The sequence below is a fragment of the Poromitra crassiceps genome, assembly GCF_964638095.1.
Source record: "Poromitra crassiceps genome assembly, chromosome: 14".
Classification (NCBI taxonomy): domain Eukaryota; kingdom Metazoa; phylum Chordata; class Actinopteri; order Beryciformes; family Melamphaidae; genus Poromitra; species Poromitra crassiceps.
In genome coordinates this window covers 15,332,095-15,348,644 of record NC_139633.1, presented here as the reverse complement: position 1 = coordinate 15,348,644, position 16,550 = coordinate 15,332,095, and the positions used below count along the sequence as shown (strand labels likewise).

At 41.9% G+C, this 16,550-nt stretch overlaps 1 protein-coding gene across 2 annotated transcripts; it reads right to left on the bottom strand.

The window, feature by feature from the left end:
- Positions 1-770: 770 nt before the first annotated feature.
- On the bottom strand, positions 771-10,498 carry rnaset2 (ribonuclease T2). 2 transcript variants are annotated; one of them, XR_014553322.1, is made up of 11 exons: positions 10,377-10,498; positions 8,772-8,853; positions 7,791-7,845; positions 5,849-5,898; positions 5,082-5,139; positions 4,753-4,817; positions 4,244-4,357; positions 3,753-3,798; positions 3,322-3,396; positions 2,556-3,181; positions 771-2,466 (listed from the first exon to the last, which is right to left on the bottom strand). XR_014553322.1 is itself a non-coding variant. In XM_083650591.1 (10 exons), the coding sequence occupies exons 2-10, from the start codon at positions 8,843-8,845 to the stop codon at positions 2,987-2,989; spliced, it is 732 nt and encodes a 243-aa protein (XP_083506717.1). In that variant the 5' UTR covers positions 8,846-8,853; positions 10,377-10,498; the 3' UTR covers positions 771-2,986. The 2 variants fall into 2 exon arrangements, 1 of the variants encoding a protein (XP_083506717.1); XM_083650591.1 differs by having other exon boundaries at positions 771-3,181.
- Positions 10,499-16,550: the final 6,052 nt, after the last annotated feature.

Here is a 16,550-nt window from a genome sequence, read left to right as displayed (position 1 = left end):
GTGTGTGTGTACCTGGATCTGTCACATCAGCAGTTTTGCAGAACTGCAGTGTTACATAACCAGAGAGGGGAGAGAGAGATTTATTTAGATGTGTGGGGAAGCGAGGATGGGCTGGTGGTGTTGTCCCGTGGTCAGGTGATCCATGGCTGACCTGCTGGGCATTATTAATATTTTGATGGTTTCCTTAATCCTTAAAGCAGCCTCTAAACTGACCTTGGCACATCTCTAAACCAAGCGCTCATGATGCGGTTCAAGGATTTGGACCACATTTAATATCATATATATATTTATATATATATTTATTCCCTTACAGAAAAAAACCACATGAACTTCACATGTGCAAAATCACATGTGATTTTGCACATGTGCGATTTCACGTGATCACACGCATGTTAAATGTCACGTGAAAACATGTGGAACACATGTGAAATGTGCTTTGCCCATGGGAAGCGTGTGGTTTTGGAACGTTTTCACATGTGAAATGTGTGAAACCCATGTAAATTCCCATGTGATTACATGTGAAACTCATGTAAATGTTGTTTTCCACATGTGGAAATCATGTTGCTAAACTATTGACAAAGTGTTGTACAATGTTAAGAACACATCGTATAAACCTGTTTGGACTAAAAATTAAGATGCACCTTTTAACCTTATAAAGTAATTCCTGACAACCCAACTGTTACGGGACAGATGGCCCTGCAGTGTTTATTCACTACTGGGTTGAAATCACTTTCAATTTCATAAATTCAAAATGAAAATAGAAACTGTGATGTATTTAAGCTTACTTTATTGTCTCTCCCATAGGAGAAATTTGTCTTGGATTCAGTGAACCGCTGCATCGAAGCAGACATTACAATAAAAACACTTTGAACAAACTTTAGCCTGAGATAAAACAAGCAAGTAAATTAGTCACAGAGCCTTACAAAGATTAAAATGCATAAAGGCATTTGCTAATCAACAAGACTCTAAATTAACATTGGTTATGGCAAGAAATTTGTCCAGAACATCGGCTTTCTGCTTCGATTGAATTGTAAGTGAGCTGAACCCAGCCCTCTGCCTGCAGAGATGCACTGAACCAAACAGCCATACAGCGGCACCAAAGGAACAGCAAAGATTACAATGAATTCGTCAGAAGAAAATCATTAGCATAAGTTAATTTAACAAGTTTAAATGTGCATATTTTGTAAGAATCTAAGACTAGAGCTAGAGGGCACAGTGAGTTAGTGACTAAACACCTTTTGTGTTTCATTAAACATTTAAAAATGCCTTCAGGAATGACAGACAAGTACACATTTTGCTCATTTAACTCCAAAACATTCAGGTCAATTCAGATTCACAGCTGGCATTGTTGAAACAACTGACTAGACAGCATTCATTCAATGTAGCTATTATTATTACAACGGGTTAACTTTCCACGCCCACTGGCCAAAAGGGGGCGTGGCTATTGACGTAGCCAATCACAAAGAGGTGGCTAATCACGGACTCACGCAACAGCACAAAACTTTGTAGAGGGCTGGCAGAGGTATCCACTCTACCGAGTGGCCTCTTAGTGGTTTATATTTGTCTTACAGTACACCGAAATTAATTTATGTAAGCGAATAAACAGCCACAACCAAACAGCACCAATCAGTAAAACCCTGTCTTTCCGTGTGTTATTAAATAGTGTTTATCTCACCATTTTGCTACATCCCTGAGAAAAATAATTGCCAGAGTAATCAAATAGCACGGCTCAGCAAGGTGTACAATTGCATTACAGTAATAAGTAGTAGTGGAGTGTGCATGTGTGGTTGACCTGGTTTTTGCAGGTTATTAAAATAAAAAAAATCTGCATTTTAAGGTGAGTTTTTCCGGTATTTGCCACTGACAGACACAAATGATTTAAATTGCAGTGAATACTATTCATGGTGACATATATCATTACATTATCATTAAGGCGTTGTTGTTCATTAAGTGGACGGCATACTGTAGCCTAGTTGCTGGCAACAAGCCTATCCAGAAATTCTATGAAACCAACCCAACTTGATACAGGTCCTGTTTTCATAGAGTTTCGGGATAAGCATGTTGCCAGCAACTAAAGCATACTGCAGATCTGTATGAGGCTGGGTTGGTTTTAGTGTCAGTAGTCGGGTTTCCATCCACCTGTTTTGATGCGAAATTTCAATTTGCGCATAAGAAAACGGGAGTGGAAACGCTGCCTAATTCGCAAAAACCTCCAAATATCGCAAAAAAGTTTTCACGCTTGAGGGAGGCGGAAAGGAAAATGCGAAACGTGCGGTGGAAACAGATATTCCGTTGTCTCTCCATTCAAAAACCAGGCAGTTGCCTCCACACAATAGGGCTACACATGGTAAATAATAGTAAATACGCAGCACAATACCCGCCGTGGTAAACAGAAGAAGACTGGGATATTAACTTTAAGGCGACACTTCTAGAATTGAATGAAATTGTATTCACTTAGGCTACTATCTGTAGCCTGGGTAAACCCAGCCCCCACGTGACCTGCTCAGACCTGCTCTCAGTGACTAGTTAGCAGGGTCTGTCTGAGAGCAGGTTACGTGGGGGCTGGGTTTACCCAGGCTATACTATCTGCTCCGTGGATTATAACGTTATGCTTGCCGAGTTGCACCTGGTAATCCAGAAATGGCGTTATGGTACCTTTGTCTATTTGTAGATCATCAAGAAACTTTAAATGAATAACGTAGATGTGTTTAATAGAGTTGTATCGGGTCTAGCAGCTGATCAGCAGCTCACACAGCCTCAAACACGAGGTGATTGACAGCTCTATAATTCGCATAATAGCAGCAGATGGAAACACGCATTATTTCGCATTTTCTTTTGCCGACTTTCTGAAAATTCGATTAAAATCTGCGATACATTTGGATGGAAACCCAGCTAGTGACAGTCCGTATTTGAGATGGTGGATTGGCTGGTAGGCAAAGTGTGTGTGTCTGTGTTTAGGGCTGTAGTGTGGTGTTGCCTGTGTGTCTCAAGGCTTAGCTGGATAGTAAACCGGCATATCATGGTCACACACACTGAAGCCAGATGCCTTGACAACGCCCACGGGAACAGCCTTGTGTCCCCAAGCAACGGTTTCCATGGCGACATGTTTCTCACAGTCGAGCAGGGTGAAGTCCGTGCCGAAACAGATCTCGATCTGACCCAAAGTCTGCACATCACTATCCTGTCAAATACAACAAACGTATATGTCAAGAATGTCATGAACAGTCAACAGGCCTCAAACACAGCTCTACCTCATCCAAAATACACACAACAGTCATTTTTATTTACATCACTTTTGAATATAACATTAGGAATTCATACCTTTGATGGATGGACACACTGGATCTTAGGTTTGACCCCGTAGAAGTTCTCTATGGCTGCTTCAATGTCTGGAAACTAGTGTATTCAGAAACAGAAGTGAGAGGTGATATTTGCCACCTTATTATTTGACACATTATCACACAGATAGTATTATTTCATTGCATCAGAAACAATATGCAACATAATAGTTTGACATATTGTTGTGTGTGTGTGTGTGTGTGTGTGTGTGTGTGTGTGTGTGTGTGTGTGTGTGTGTGTGTGTGTGTGTGTGTGTGTGTGTGTGTGTGTGTGTGTGTGTGTGTGTGTGTGTGTGTGTGTGTGTGTGTGTGGTATGTTATGCTGATAATCAGTATCTTTACATTTGACCATTTTCATGCCTTGAAAATTCAAGTATTCAGTATTTCCCCCAGAACAAAATAGAACAGACCTACCTTGTAGTATTTATCTGAAGGGATGATGTTGAACTTCTTCAGGACGCTACGAAAAAAGAAACACAGAAGATTTAGATTTGAAGCATTTAGCTGAGGCTGTTATGCAGAGTGACTTACAGTATATCAGATTAAATGCAACAGTGTGGTCAGTATCTGTGAATCAGCATAACGGCGTGTGTGTGTGTGTGTGTGTGTATATATATATATATATGTGTGTGTGTGTGTGTGTGTGTGTGTGTGTGTGTGTGTGTGTGTGTGTGTGTGTGTGTATATATACATATGTGTGTGTGTGTGTGTGTGTATATATATATATACTGTATATACACATATATGTGTGTGTGTGTGTGTGTGTGTGTGTGTGTGTGTGTGTGTGTGTGTGTGTGTGTGTGTGTGTGTGTGACGTGTGTGTGTGTGTGTGTGTGTGTGTGTGTGTGTGTGTGTGTGTGCGTGTGTGTGCGACGTGCGTGTGCGTGTGTGGTTTGTGCATGTACCTGTCCAAATCCACTTTATGGTATAGTTCCAGTGCCTTGCTGAAGTACTTATGCTGGCTGTTCAGAGAAGCTGCTTTGGCTGCACAGGTGCCGTGTTTGTGCCACTCGTACTTCCTGTTAGAACAGACGGATACATGTTATGCATCACACAGTAGAGCTGCAGACTACAGAATGATAGTTGTATATTGCTCCTGCCACAGACGTATACAACTGTCACAGTATAATGTACAGAGTTCAAAACAAAAACACATTCTGATGGTTGACAGTATGGTATAGTACAGTGGCTATAATACTAGAAACCTCAAGAAGAGGAGCTGAGAAGATTGATTAGATAGATGTCAACAGAAGTATCATCACATTATAATACAGTAATGTTATGCTGTAGCTGTGTATAAGATTGAGTAGAGTGGTAGTAGTACGTATAAGGTATCATACTAATCCATCCTATTAAGAAAATCCCTCAGAAAGGTTGACAGACAGAAAGATGGACTGATGGGTAGATGCAATACCAGAATTCAGAAGACGAGGGGTTGAGCAAGTCAGGCCAACTCTTCTCCATGTCTGGAAGCAGGTCCTGGAAAAACACCCAAAAGGCATCTGTTGTATCCAAAAATGTTTCGCAGTAAAATCCAGTTCATTTGCTATAGACCAAACTGCTCAACTTCTCTTTGTGTCTATTTTTTTACCTTTCTGTCTTAGCTTTGTCTGGTGTTGTACAAGGTTAATTAAAATCATGTACCTAGAACGTCTACTGTACTGCTGCCAGACAGGAAATTAACTATAGCTCCTATCAATGTGACACACAGGCAGGCAGGCACAGCTGTGAACAGTTTTATACCTCTATCAGAGAAGGGTTGAAGGGCCATGATGCATTACAGTCGATCCCTTTATCTGGCCTGCAAAACAGACACATGCACAGTTAGATATTGTCTCGCTATATCTGTTATTCACACAGAGAGAGAGAGAGATACAGCTTAGCAATGTGATTGATTGATTCAGACATCCATTCCAACCAAGCTTAATGCATTTTTCCAAGCGAAGCCAATAAGGATGAACCGATAGGCGGGCAATTTGCCCACTAGAGGCACTAGAGCTCTGAAAAGACTCTAAAACTCAGCCCAACTCCGTGCAAGTCAGTGGGTTCACAACCAAACTTCTTGCTCAAACTATAGAGACACAAAGTGGAACGTCACTTCCCGCTTCAGCACTGTACCAGAGATTTTCATCCGCTATTTATTTCCCCATAGACATTTATTAAAGGCGTATAAAAAAAATAGTTTTACTTGGTCAAACCAAACGGTACAGATATATTTAGAAACAGAAGAGAAAAACGTATGATGATGTTGTTTAGTCACTTTAGCCATGTTGAAGGGGCTCAGAACGTGCGCACACACACACACACACACATACACACACACCACGCACGCACGCACGCACGCACGCACGCACACACACACACACACACACACACACACACACACACACACACACACACACACACACACACACACACACACACACACACACACACACACACACACACACACACACACACACACACACACACACACACACACACACACACACACACACACACACACTTACCAGAGTCCATGTAGCGTCCAGTAGCTAATGTTGGCATGGCAGTGTTCCATCTGAAATTCATAAAAATAATATTATTCCATCTGGACACATTAACCCAACAGTTAGAAGTGTTGTTGTTGTTGTTGTTATTATTATTATTAATTGATACTGGGCTGACAGAGTTCCATCAGAAGTTAAAGGGATTTTCTTTTCTTTTTTACAAGCGTGTGGCTCATCAATTAAAAAAAACACACACACAACTCAAGCTACTATTGGACAATAGCCTGATTATTAAAACTTCAATACTGACAGAAAGCAATATATTTTAGTTGTCTTCATTACATTAGCTATAAGAAGATACAAACACTACACACCTTGTCTACTGTAACTACCGAGGACTGGTCCAAATATCCTAGAACGCTTAATAATGAACATGACTTTTGATTCTGTGTGATAACCTACTGCACAACAGTCATTTAAATGCACCACCATGAAGCTGCTTTGAGACGGGGTTCCTCTGCCTTTCCGAAGCCCTGCCACTCCGAACATTAACTTCCATTATTCGGACTGGCGGTCGTTCACCTTAGAAGCCGCAATGCCGACCTTAGGTTTAGGCGTGGGGGTGGGAGAGGTTAGGTTTTGGGTTAGGGTCTGGGGGAGGTTAGGTTTAGGCATGGGGGGAGGTTAGGTTTGGCGTGGGGGCTGGGAGAGGTTAGTGAAAAACGGGGAATATAGACCCCCTTTCTGAGTGCCGATATTTCGGAGTGGCAGAACGTCGGAGTGGCAGCACGTCGGAGTGGCAGCATGTAACCCTTTGAGACACATAATGTAGCTCTGGGAATTTGTCTCGACTGGCACTATCAGTTCCCCTGTGGGACTGGGAAGTGACTCTGTCTTCACAGGAAATGACAGTTGTGTGGTGGAAAAACATGATCGGGGATTCTCCAGTTACCATGAACATAATGTTGCCTAATAAAATCTAGATGGCTGACACACAGTCAGTCTTATGACTTGGTAGACGTCACATGACACGCCTAAATGACTTGGTAGATGTCACATGACAGGCCTAAATGCTGAGACAGAGATACATGAGTTTGGAGGCAATTGTTGTCTCTCTCTCATAATTGTTGGTTAAATTGCGTCTATCCACACCGCCATAAATGTGTTACCTGTATGTAGGGATGTCACGATACTAGAATTTCTACTTCGATACCACGGGAAGGGGGGATGACAACACATCAAGAGGCATAAAGATAAAGTTAGACAGATGGACTGACAGACGCACACTTCTCCATCATCTAGACCTGATCAAACTTTGAATTTAGACAGCAGATTAACCCTGCTCTAGCCATCAGAACACGTTTAGCTTGTTGAAGTAACAGATACCCACCAATGATAGGGAGGGGAAAATCAGTGATTTTTCACTTAAAGAAAGCATTGCTGGGATTGAAACTGTTGCAAATGAGTATTGTATCCGTTGAAAATGTACAATGCCTTCAGACAGCAAAAGCTGTTGTGTGGTGGGCTGCGCAGACAACAAATGTAAAAAATTGCCAATTAAAGTTTTTTCATACTCCCGAGCAAAACAAGGAAGCCATTGAGAATTGGCGAGAATAAAAATGTGGATCTAGCTGTCAAGGAAGTAAGTTGAAGTGTTCATCTTCCGTATATATGATCTTTGTGTGCAACACGTGACATAGGAGAACGCCAGGATTGGGGGAGGAGTTTTTGTTTCCCCCTGTTTTGAGCGTGGTTTCTGAATGATGACGCACTCAGGAGTGTCTCTATTGTGTCACAGGTTGAAAGACTGTTGCTTTGTTTAAATAGTTATCTATCAGACTGATCTTTTTCTCTCTCCCTCTCACAGACTTTTTAGCTATTGCGGAACCTAAATTGGTTTTGGCTAAATGTGATTTCAGTAAAACAGATGAATCATAATGGGTTAAGAAATGAAGAAACTCACACTACAGAAGGTGTTGGGCCAATGGTGGGTCAGGATCAGTTTGGTCCATGTGTGTCTGGAAAACACACACACACACACACACACACACACACACACACACACACACACACACACACACACACACACACACACACACACACACACACACACACACACACACACACACACACACACACACACACACACACACACACACAATCACCATGGTTCACAGAAGTATTCCTGTTAGGTTTAGTTCACCAGTTTACTGACAGCTCCTGTAGCTACTGTAGGGATGCACCGATATATCGGCCGTATATTGGTATCGGCTGATATTGGCCTATCTGCAAAAAAGACGGCGTTCACCGATTGCAGTGACAGTTAGGTCACATAATTTCAGCCTGGCTACCATACTTGCGCACCTATTCACCTTATGTAGAAGAGACAGTCTGGCTTGAGAGACGAACAGAAAGTGTAAACACAATCGGAAGTTCTGATTGCGTTTACACTTCCTGTGACTCATAAACCTAGTCTGACTCATACCGTCATATGTGAGTGAAACTAGGTTTGACCAGGTGAGTCAGACTAGTTTGAGCAGGTAAAACAGACAGCGTTTTGAACAGGAAGTCGTGACACAATGGGTCAAGTGGGCGGGGCTACATAAGGTGAATAAGTACTGAAAAATTATTCTCTTGAGTAGGTAGATAAAAGACTTTAAAACAGTTTAATTATTTGTTTATAATGAAGATTTATTTGTTTCCCTGTCACAAAAGGGGTAATAAAAAATGTATATCAGTATCGGCCAAATTGATATTTTAAACATCGTATCGGCCCAGAATTTTGCAATCCGTACCTGAAGCCTTTTACAATCTCTACTATATTAGACAGACAGACAAGTGATAACAGGATGTGCACCTATTACCTCCAGCTCTACAGTACATGGACAAGCTAACCATTTAGAGTTGTCTGGTGGATTGGACTTAATAGAGGTGCGTAACTTACGGAGGTGACAATACAAAGGCAGAGGAGACCAGGGCAGCTCCGAGGCAGAGCAGGAGAGTAGAGCAGAGCCGCATGGTTCACCCTAGATTCAGATATTAAATGTTAGGCATTAGGGGGCGATGCACTTATCCAGTATCCAACATTAACTGTCACCGAATAACCTAAAGTTCCTGTAACACCAACAATAGCAAGCAGACACTGCATCTGCTTGCTATTGTTCGTGTTACAGCAACACTAATGATTGCAACGGTCAAAATAATGCCCAGAGAGTAGAATTGGTAAAAACATTTGTCTCCATGGACAATTCATGTATTATCATCAAAGAAAGCACTGTAATAATAATGAATATAGTATAATAAAATAAATAAATGCAGTTTTATTACATGTACACGTACCTCACATACAAAGGCACTACAAATACTGCACGTTAGTCTCTGGTTTACTACAAACACAGGCAGGATTCACAGACAGCGTGCAAAGAGGAAGTAACGCTAGGCTAGTGGTTTAAAGTTCAACTTGGGAGGTAGCTGATGACAGCCTGTGACAAGTTGACAACTTTATTAAGCAATCAACACATGCAGGGAGATTTGGCAGGCGGAGACTGACTGACTAATTCTCTCTCTCTCTCTCTCTCTCTCTCTCTCTCTCTCTCTCTCTCTCTCCCTCCCTCCCTCCCTCCCTCCCTCTCTCTCTCTCAAATTCAAAGGGGCTTTATTGGCATGATAAGGTGCATCTTACATTGCCAAAGCATACATTAGCAACACTTAGCAATTACAAAGAATCAAAAACAGAAAACAAGGCATTTTGTTACTCAGTAACATAAATCACAAAATCTTAAGATATTCAAAGAGGAAGAGAAAAGAAAATTAAATGGAATGTGATAAGATAGAATATAATAGAAGACTATTGTTGACTGGAATCTATTCAGAATAATAACAGAACTGTAATAAATGGGCAGTTAAATGGTGATAGTGCAAATAGAGAGCAATTACAGTGTATTAACAAAAAATTCACAGAATCTGTAAATAACCGTTGTTATTTTGAAATCTTCAGAAGAGAGCGAAAAACCAATCAAAGCTAAAAAGAATAAAATAGAATAGAATAGAATAGAATAAGATAAAATGGTCTCTCTCTCTCTCACGAAGTGGTAGTATTGAGCAGGAGTAGCCTGTTTCATGACAACATTTCTGGTTTCTTGATAGCAGGGAATGTCGCATTACATTGCGTTGAATTGAATAGTGCAGTTTATATGCAGGCTGTCTGCACTGGAGCTAGCATGAAAATGTTCCGTTTGCTGTTTCTTCCAGCCGCACTGCAACTCGTGTAAGTTCCCTTGCCCATTGCTTCATTTACGGTTCGGCAACACTACTGCCACTGTTGCAAAAATACCTATAAAACGGTAAGCATGTGTTACAGCTAAGTTTGTGAATTTGACTAAGTTTGTGAATATGTTGACGTTAGCAAGAAATACAACGCTACTAGTTTAACAACGTCTTAAAACGTATTACTGCATTCATTGTCACTCATGAAGACAACTTTGTTAGCGAACCACGTCAGACACACCGCTTTGATCTAAGTAGCGTTAAATGTTTAAATGGACCTCACCTTATGCGGAGGATACCGAAACAAAAGACTCGTTGTGGTCGCACTATTATAATGCTCTGGTCACACCTATTCTTCTTTTGATTGATTTGGTGACTAGGCTACATTTAGTTAGTTTTCACTCCGATGACTGAAGCAGCGACGCAGTTCAGCTTTGTTTATGTCTCCACTCAGCCAATCGTCAGAGCCATAGAGGTCATGCGGCTCGTCACGTGACCTATAGTTGACTTTGGGTGGGCCGCTCGATTTATTTTACGGGCCCCACCGACGGTCAAGGAATTTCATTTCATAGCCAGGCTTGTAAAGACATCTGAATATAATTTGTATTCTCCAAACAGTGACGTGAAAAATTATTACATTATCAAAAATAGATCATTGGTCTGTACCTTTGGATATAATTATTTTCATAGTTCTGGGAAATTTTACAGTTTTTCCCACTTTTTCTTCTTTGCTTCTCACACACACACACACACACACACACACACACACACACACACACACACACACACACACACACACACACACACACACACACACACACACACACACACACACACACACACACACACACACACACACACACACACACACACACACACACACACACACACATATATATATAGATATAGATATAGATATAGATATATAGATATATAGATATATAGATATATATATAGAGAGAGAGGGAGAGGGAGAGGGAGAGGGGGAGAGAGAGAGAGAGAGAGAAGACATTTTCTCATGTAGTACTTAGTACTGCTTTCTGAGAGGAAGGACTTTGAACAGTTTGACTATGCTCACAGTCTGTGTGGCCGGTCAGTCACATGAACTCACATTTTGTGTTTCGTTCTGTGAGAATGAAACAGAAGTGAGTTCACAGATCTGCGTGGTTTTAACCATGCTACCCAAAAGTTACCCTGAGCATCACTTCCTCTGTCTCTTGTCACTGGTCCAATGTTGGCAAGCTCAGCAGAGCTATACTCAAAGGACCTAAATCAAGTTGAAAAGCAGGACGAACATACTCTGCTACTGATGGGAAGGGAGTCACAGTGAACAACATGACAATATTAAAGTGTTTTTTCATTTGCAGAAGTGCCAGTCTTTTTTCCCTGGTGGTCAACTACCAAGGACTAACTACCAAGTGGCATGCTTATCATGTGTTTCTGTTTCTGCATGTTGACGATGTCTACATTTGTCTCTGTATGTCCCACAATTCACAGCTAATCAGACCAATGACCTGACCAATGTGAGTACATTGCATTAGTACCTGTTCAAATCAATGACTCGTTGAAAGCCAAAGCACACAATTAACCACATTAGGAGAATAAAATGGGAGATTAATTCATTTTGCATCTGCATGAAATGTCACGAAAACATTTATTTAGCATACTCATTGTTTAACATGGGAATATAGGTGGGAGTGTACAGTCTCCAACTTCCAACAAATTGTTTAGAATGTTAACAACCTGCTTATTGCTCTTTCTTCTTCTAGCTCACCCTAGTCTCTACTACAGCAACCATATTATCATGTGCTGAAATTCTCACTAGCTGTGGTTACCAAAATCACCAACAGAGGGCTCTTTACAACCACAGTATCCATGTGTCAATGCAGCTCACACACACACACACACGCACACACACACACACAACCTTATATGTGCTGAGTGAGTTTTATGAACTCTTTTTCTGTGTATAATAGGTACAGGACGGACGGACCCCATCTTTATTTGTCACAATGCATGTATGCTTTGAAATTGTCCTCGACATTTTTCTCTACATTTTTCCCTCGTCCTCCTCCATGGGCTGGCCAGGGGCGGTGGGCAGCTGCGGTGAGGCGCCCGGGGTGACCAACTTCATCCAACCGCCACTGGTCAGACAACGATCTTCTTGCATATTTAAGGGATGGGGAGACATACCCCCAGTGCCAACGGCGTCCCAGGTGAGAATCGAACCCAAGACCTTCGTGTTGTGAGGCAAGAACGCTACCACTGTGCCACAATGCCCCCATGTGCATGGTTGCATCTCTCCCTTGTCAATTTGAGTAGGCTATGAGGTTTTTTTGTCATAATTGCTGAAAAGCTGACTCAATATGAAACCCCCATGTGTCCTGTGTCCTATATTGCATTTTAATATATACGAGCGGAAGGGGGAGGTCATGGGCAGGTCGTAATGTCCTGGAACCACCTGGAAAGGCCTGGAAACCACCTCATGCCCACACCTGTCCCCAGGTCGGATTGGGCGCATGGTGGTGGGCTATGATTCAGGGAAGGTCATGGAACCACCTGGAAAGTCCTGGAACCATCTGGAAAGTCCTGGAAACCACTTCCCCACCATGTCGGAATGGGCTGGAAATTTGCATGGTGTTGGGTTATGATTCAGGGAAGGTTGTAATGTCTTGGAACCACCCTGAAACTCCTGGAAATAACCTGGACACCACCATCATTTCCGGCCAAGCAAAAGTCACAGTTGTATTGCCTTTTGCCTATTTAACCCAGGCAACACCGGGTACATTTCTTGTATTAAAGATTAACTTTGTGGCAAAAATAACCCCCGCCCCTTTGCCAGCCCGCCCCCTACTTTTGCAGCAAATGAGCAGCTGAGATGAACGTATCCACGTTCTCCATGTTCTTCATTCACATCCCCTGCCCAGGTTTCCCAGCCAGTCCAAGGATTCCAGCAATAATGGTGGTCGTCTAGCAAACTGCTTCTCTGGTGGTTTCTGAACTGGCAAGAGAAATGTTTGAAAGCACAGGACAGGTAACAATGTCAATCCAGCAAGGCCACCATCTTTATGCACCTGCTCCATTGAATGAAATCAGAACTGATCATCTGGGTTCAGTTTAAGAAATGTATATGATTTATACATTTTATATATGATTTATAGCTTTCTCTCTCTCACTTTTACTGTCTGTCACACACGTGTGTGTGTGTGTGTGTGTGTGTGTGTGTGTGTGTGTGTGTCTCTCTCTCTCTCTCTCTCTCTCTCTCTCTGTCTCTCTCTCCCTCATCTATCCCATAATGTAACATCATGGTTCTTTGCTCGGATGTGAGATGTGTTTGGCAGTTCCTCCACTGCGTCAGGAATAGTCTCAGCTGTAACTGTAGCTAGCTTTATAAATAGGAGCATGACCAAAGTTCGGCACGCAGCAACAGTGTCTCAAGATTTTCAGGAGTGCAGGAGGAGTGACAGAGAGAGAGAGAGAGCTCAGTGCGGTCTAATTTACACCTAAGGTTTCTAAATGTATTACAGTATGTTGATAATGCACATTTTTGTACAAACACATTAACATAGTCAAGTCAAGTTTATTTGTATAGCCCTAATTCACAAGCATGTCCCAGAGGGCTTCACAGAAAATATGTCTAGCTAATTCTAGCTGACACAACAGTAGCAAATTACAGAATAATGATAACACATTGAACAATTGATAAAGAAATATAGAAAATATAGAAATATTAGAAATATAGGATAGAGTAGAGGAGAGAGCAGGAGAAGGGAGGAGAGCAGGGGGAATGTGAGAGAGTGATGGGGTGTGGAGGGAATGGGAAATGTTGGGGAGTATAGGAGGTGGGGAAGGAGCAGGGGAAGGGGGAAAGAGGAGAGAGCATAATGGCAGTGAAATTACTGGTGAAATTGCAACTGAAATAAAATAAAACTTGAAGTAGTCTGCTCTACATGCAGGCAGCGGGCCTTTCTCACCCCTGAAATACTGTTTAACATTCAACAGCCATGTGAACAGACCCTTTTCACGGGGGCCATTTTGTGTCGAAAAGGCAGGGTACACACAGGTGCAAGCAAAACACTAATGAGGGTTTCCAACTTCCATGAGTCTAAGTTGGACACCCTCATTAGTGTTTTGCTTGCACCTGTGTGTTTACCCTGCCTTTTCGGCACAAAATGGCCCCTGTGAAAAGGGTCTATACAGCTTGGAGAGAGATAATTGGATCATAAACTGGATAGGCGGCTCCTAACCAGAGCCACTGATAATGTGATTTTTGAGAAATGACACGATATCACTTCCCCTTCTTTAGATCGAAGGAATGTTGGCTGTAAACATGAGGCAATCCCATCCATCACATCGCCATGCTGACGTTCTTCTCAACATCAGCTGGCATAGAATCACCGGTTACTTAGCAACGGCCATGGAGCGCAGCAGTGGCGCCAACATGGCTGCCGCTGGGAAACGGTGATGGCCAAACTCTTTTTAATGGGAGCCTCCGGTCCCCAGCAGCCCAGAGTCTTGAAGGATCCTTGGTTATATATAGGCAGCTCTCTCTCCTTATAAGGCCTCGGGGAGCGGCAGGTGCGGGTCGCTGGTGGGAGACGGGTGGAGGTTTTGTTGGCCCAGCGCTCCCTGTGGATTCAGCCTGACGACCGAGAGGCTCTGCAAAGGAAATCTCAAGGGGTAAGAAGTTACTGCTCTTTTCATCTCTTTTCTGCTGATCTTCCATCTTCTTCTTCTTCTCTCCATGTTCCAAACTCGAGTGTGTAGCTGTGGCATTGGTAGGATGGATGGATGGATGGATGAAGACACGGGAGACAAGGGAAGGACCCAGGGATGTGATGTGGCCTCCGACTAGAGCCGATCATACTTGAAACCGATGAATCATACAATATATCAATTTATGAAGGATGAATGGGAATTCGATTGGAACGAACGAACGTGTTAAGCACCGGTTTGAGGAGAACGACAGACAGCGATTGCATGTCTGGGTCTGTGCCTGACTGTGGTGATGAAGGACAGATAGACAACATGTCTGTGTGATTAGGTTAATGACTCACTAATCAGTTAAAATGGACTCCCACTGGACAGCAAGAGGGGGAGGGATGCCAGACTATTCTGGGACTGAGCGAGTGTCTGTTGTTTTGATGGACAAATTGTCTGTTTGCGGTTCTGGAGGATTATAACGTGCCAATTTTAGTTAATCCTGGCATCCAGCATATGTTTACTTAGTGACATTTCATCTTAGTTTAGCTGACTGTGGTATGTCATTGTGTCATCATAGCTTGGTTAGCACTCTGCAAGTGTTTGCATTCAAATAACAGGTGTTTGTAATGGAACGGAAGGATTTGGGAGGTTTGCATGGTAATGGTTTTAGAGGATTACTGTTGCAAACGGAGAAGCTCAAGTGTCATCTGGCAGACATTTGTGCAGTTACAGTATGGTTGGACTGACAGTAGCAGAGGCCTGATGGGGCCCCGATGATTTCATTGGTGCAACTCTGTGTGGCATAGAAAGCTCTGGTTGATCCAACAATGGATGAGTGTTTGATTGGCTGGTTAACCTGGCTGTTGGGTAAAATCAACTATTAAACGTTAAAGAACAATGCAGATCAATGTAGAATAAGTACTTTTAGGTTATTAATAGAAAAATATAGATACTATTTCTGCCATTAGCAACATTGATATTGACATTGACAATAACAACACTATTCATAGGAAAACCGTATACAGAGTAATTAAACGTGATATTTCAAATCAAATTCTCTTTCTGTACTGCCAGATAATCTACCTGGTTTCATGAAACCACAGTGAAAATATAACTTGTTTCATGGACTAGTAATAAAAAGAAATAACCATAAGATTCTTGAAATAAGCATGCCAATGGAATTGTACAGTTGTCATTTTTCCTTCTTGGATTTCCCAATTTTTTGTGTGTGATTAGACATATTGAATTTGGCTAATTTGTTTGAAAACGTTGCATCGCAATTTATCCTGTGTTGATTTAAGGACTGATGCAAATTTGAAGTCTAATGAAAAGTTGCAGTGATGTGATGTTTACAGCAAAATCCTCAGTGTTCAGAATCAACAGTGTTCACACCCATCAGAGTTCATTGAACCCTTTAAGATACTTTTGAACATCCTCTCCAGAGCCATATCAGCTGTATGATTGGGCAAAAAAAACTCTTCAGTCAACACTTATCCACTCCAAATAATTGTCACTGAAAACTCAACGCCAATGAACACTGGAAAATATAACACCTTTTCCCTATGATTTATATGCAGCAAAAGTTAGTTTGGAATAGCTCAAAATCTCAAGCTGTTGGAATGTTTCCAGGGTGCATTTGATTTTGCAAAATATTTGTGATCACTAAAATGTCCTTAAAGTAACTGAAAATGGAGCTGGCTGGTTGATGGCAAAGCCATAGACAAGCTTGCCTGGGTTAAACTAGCATTGATTG

Excerpts from the sequence above, each read along its gene's own strand:
- rnaset2 (XM_083650591.1), bottom strand. The coding sequence starts at position 8,845 with ATGCGGCTCTGCTCTACTCTCCTGCTCTGCCTCGGAGCTGCCCTGGTC. Across the intron at positions 5,140-5,848 it reads TGGACGCTACATGGACTCTG|GCCAGATAAAGGGATCGACT; the intron begins GTAAGTGTGTGT and ends TCTGTTTTGCAG. Across the intron at positions 3,397-3,752 it reads CTTCAGATAAATACTACAAG|TTTCCAGACATTGAAGCAGC; the intron begins GTAGGTCTGTTC and ends TGAATACACTAG.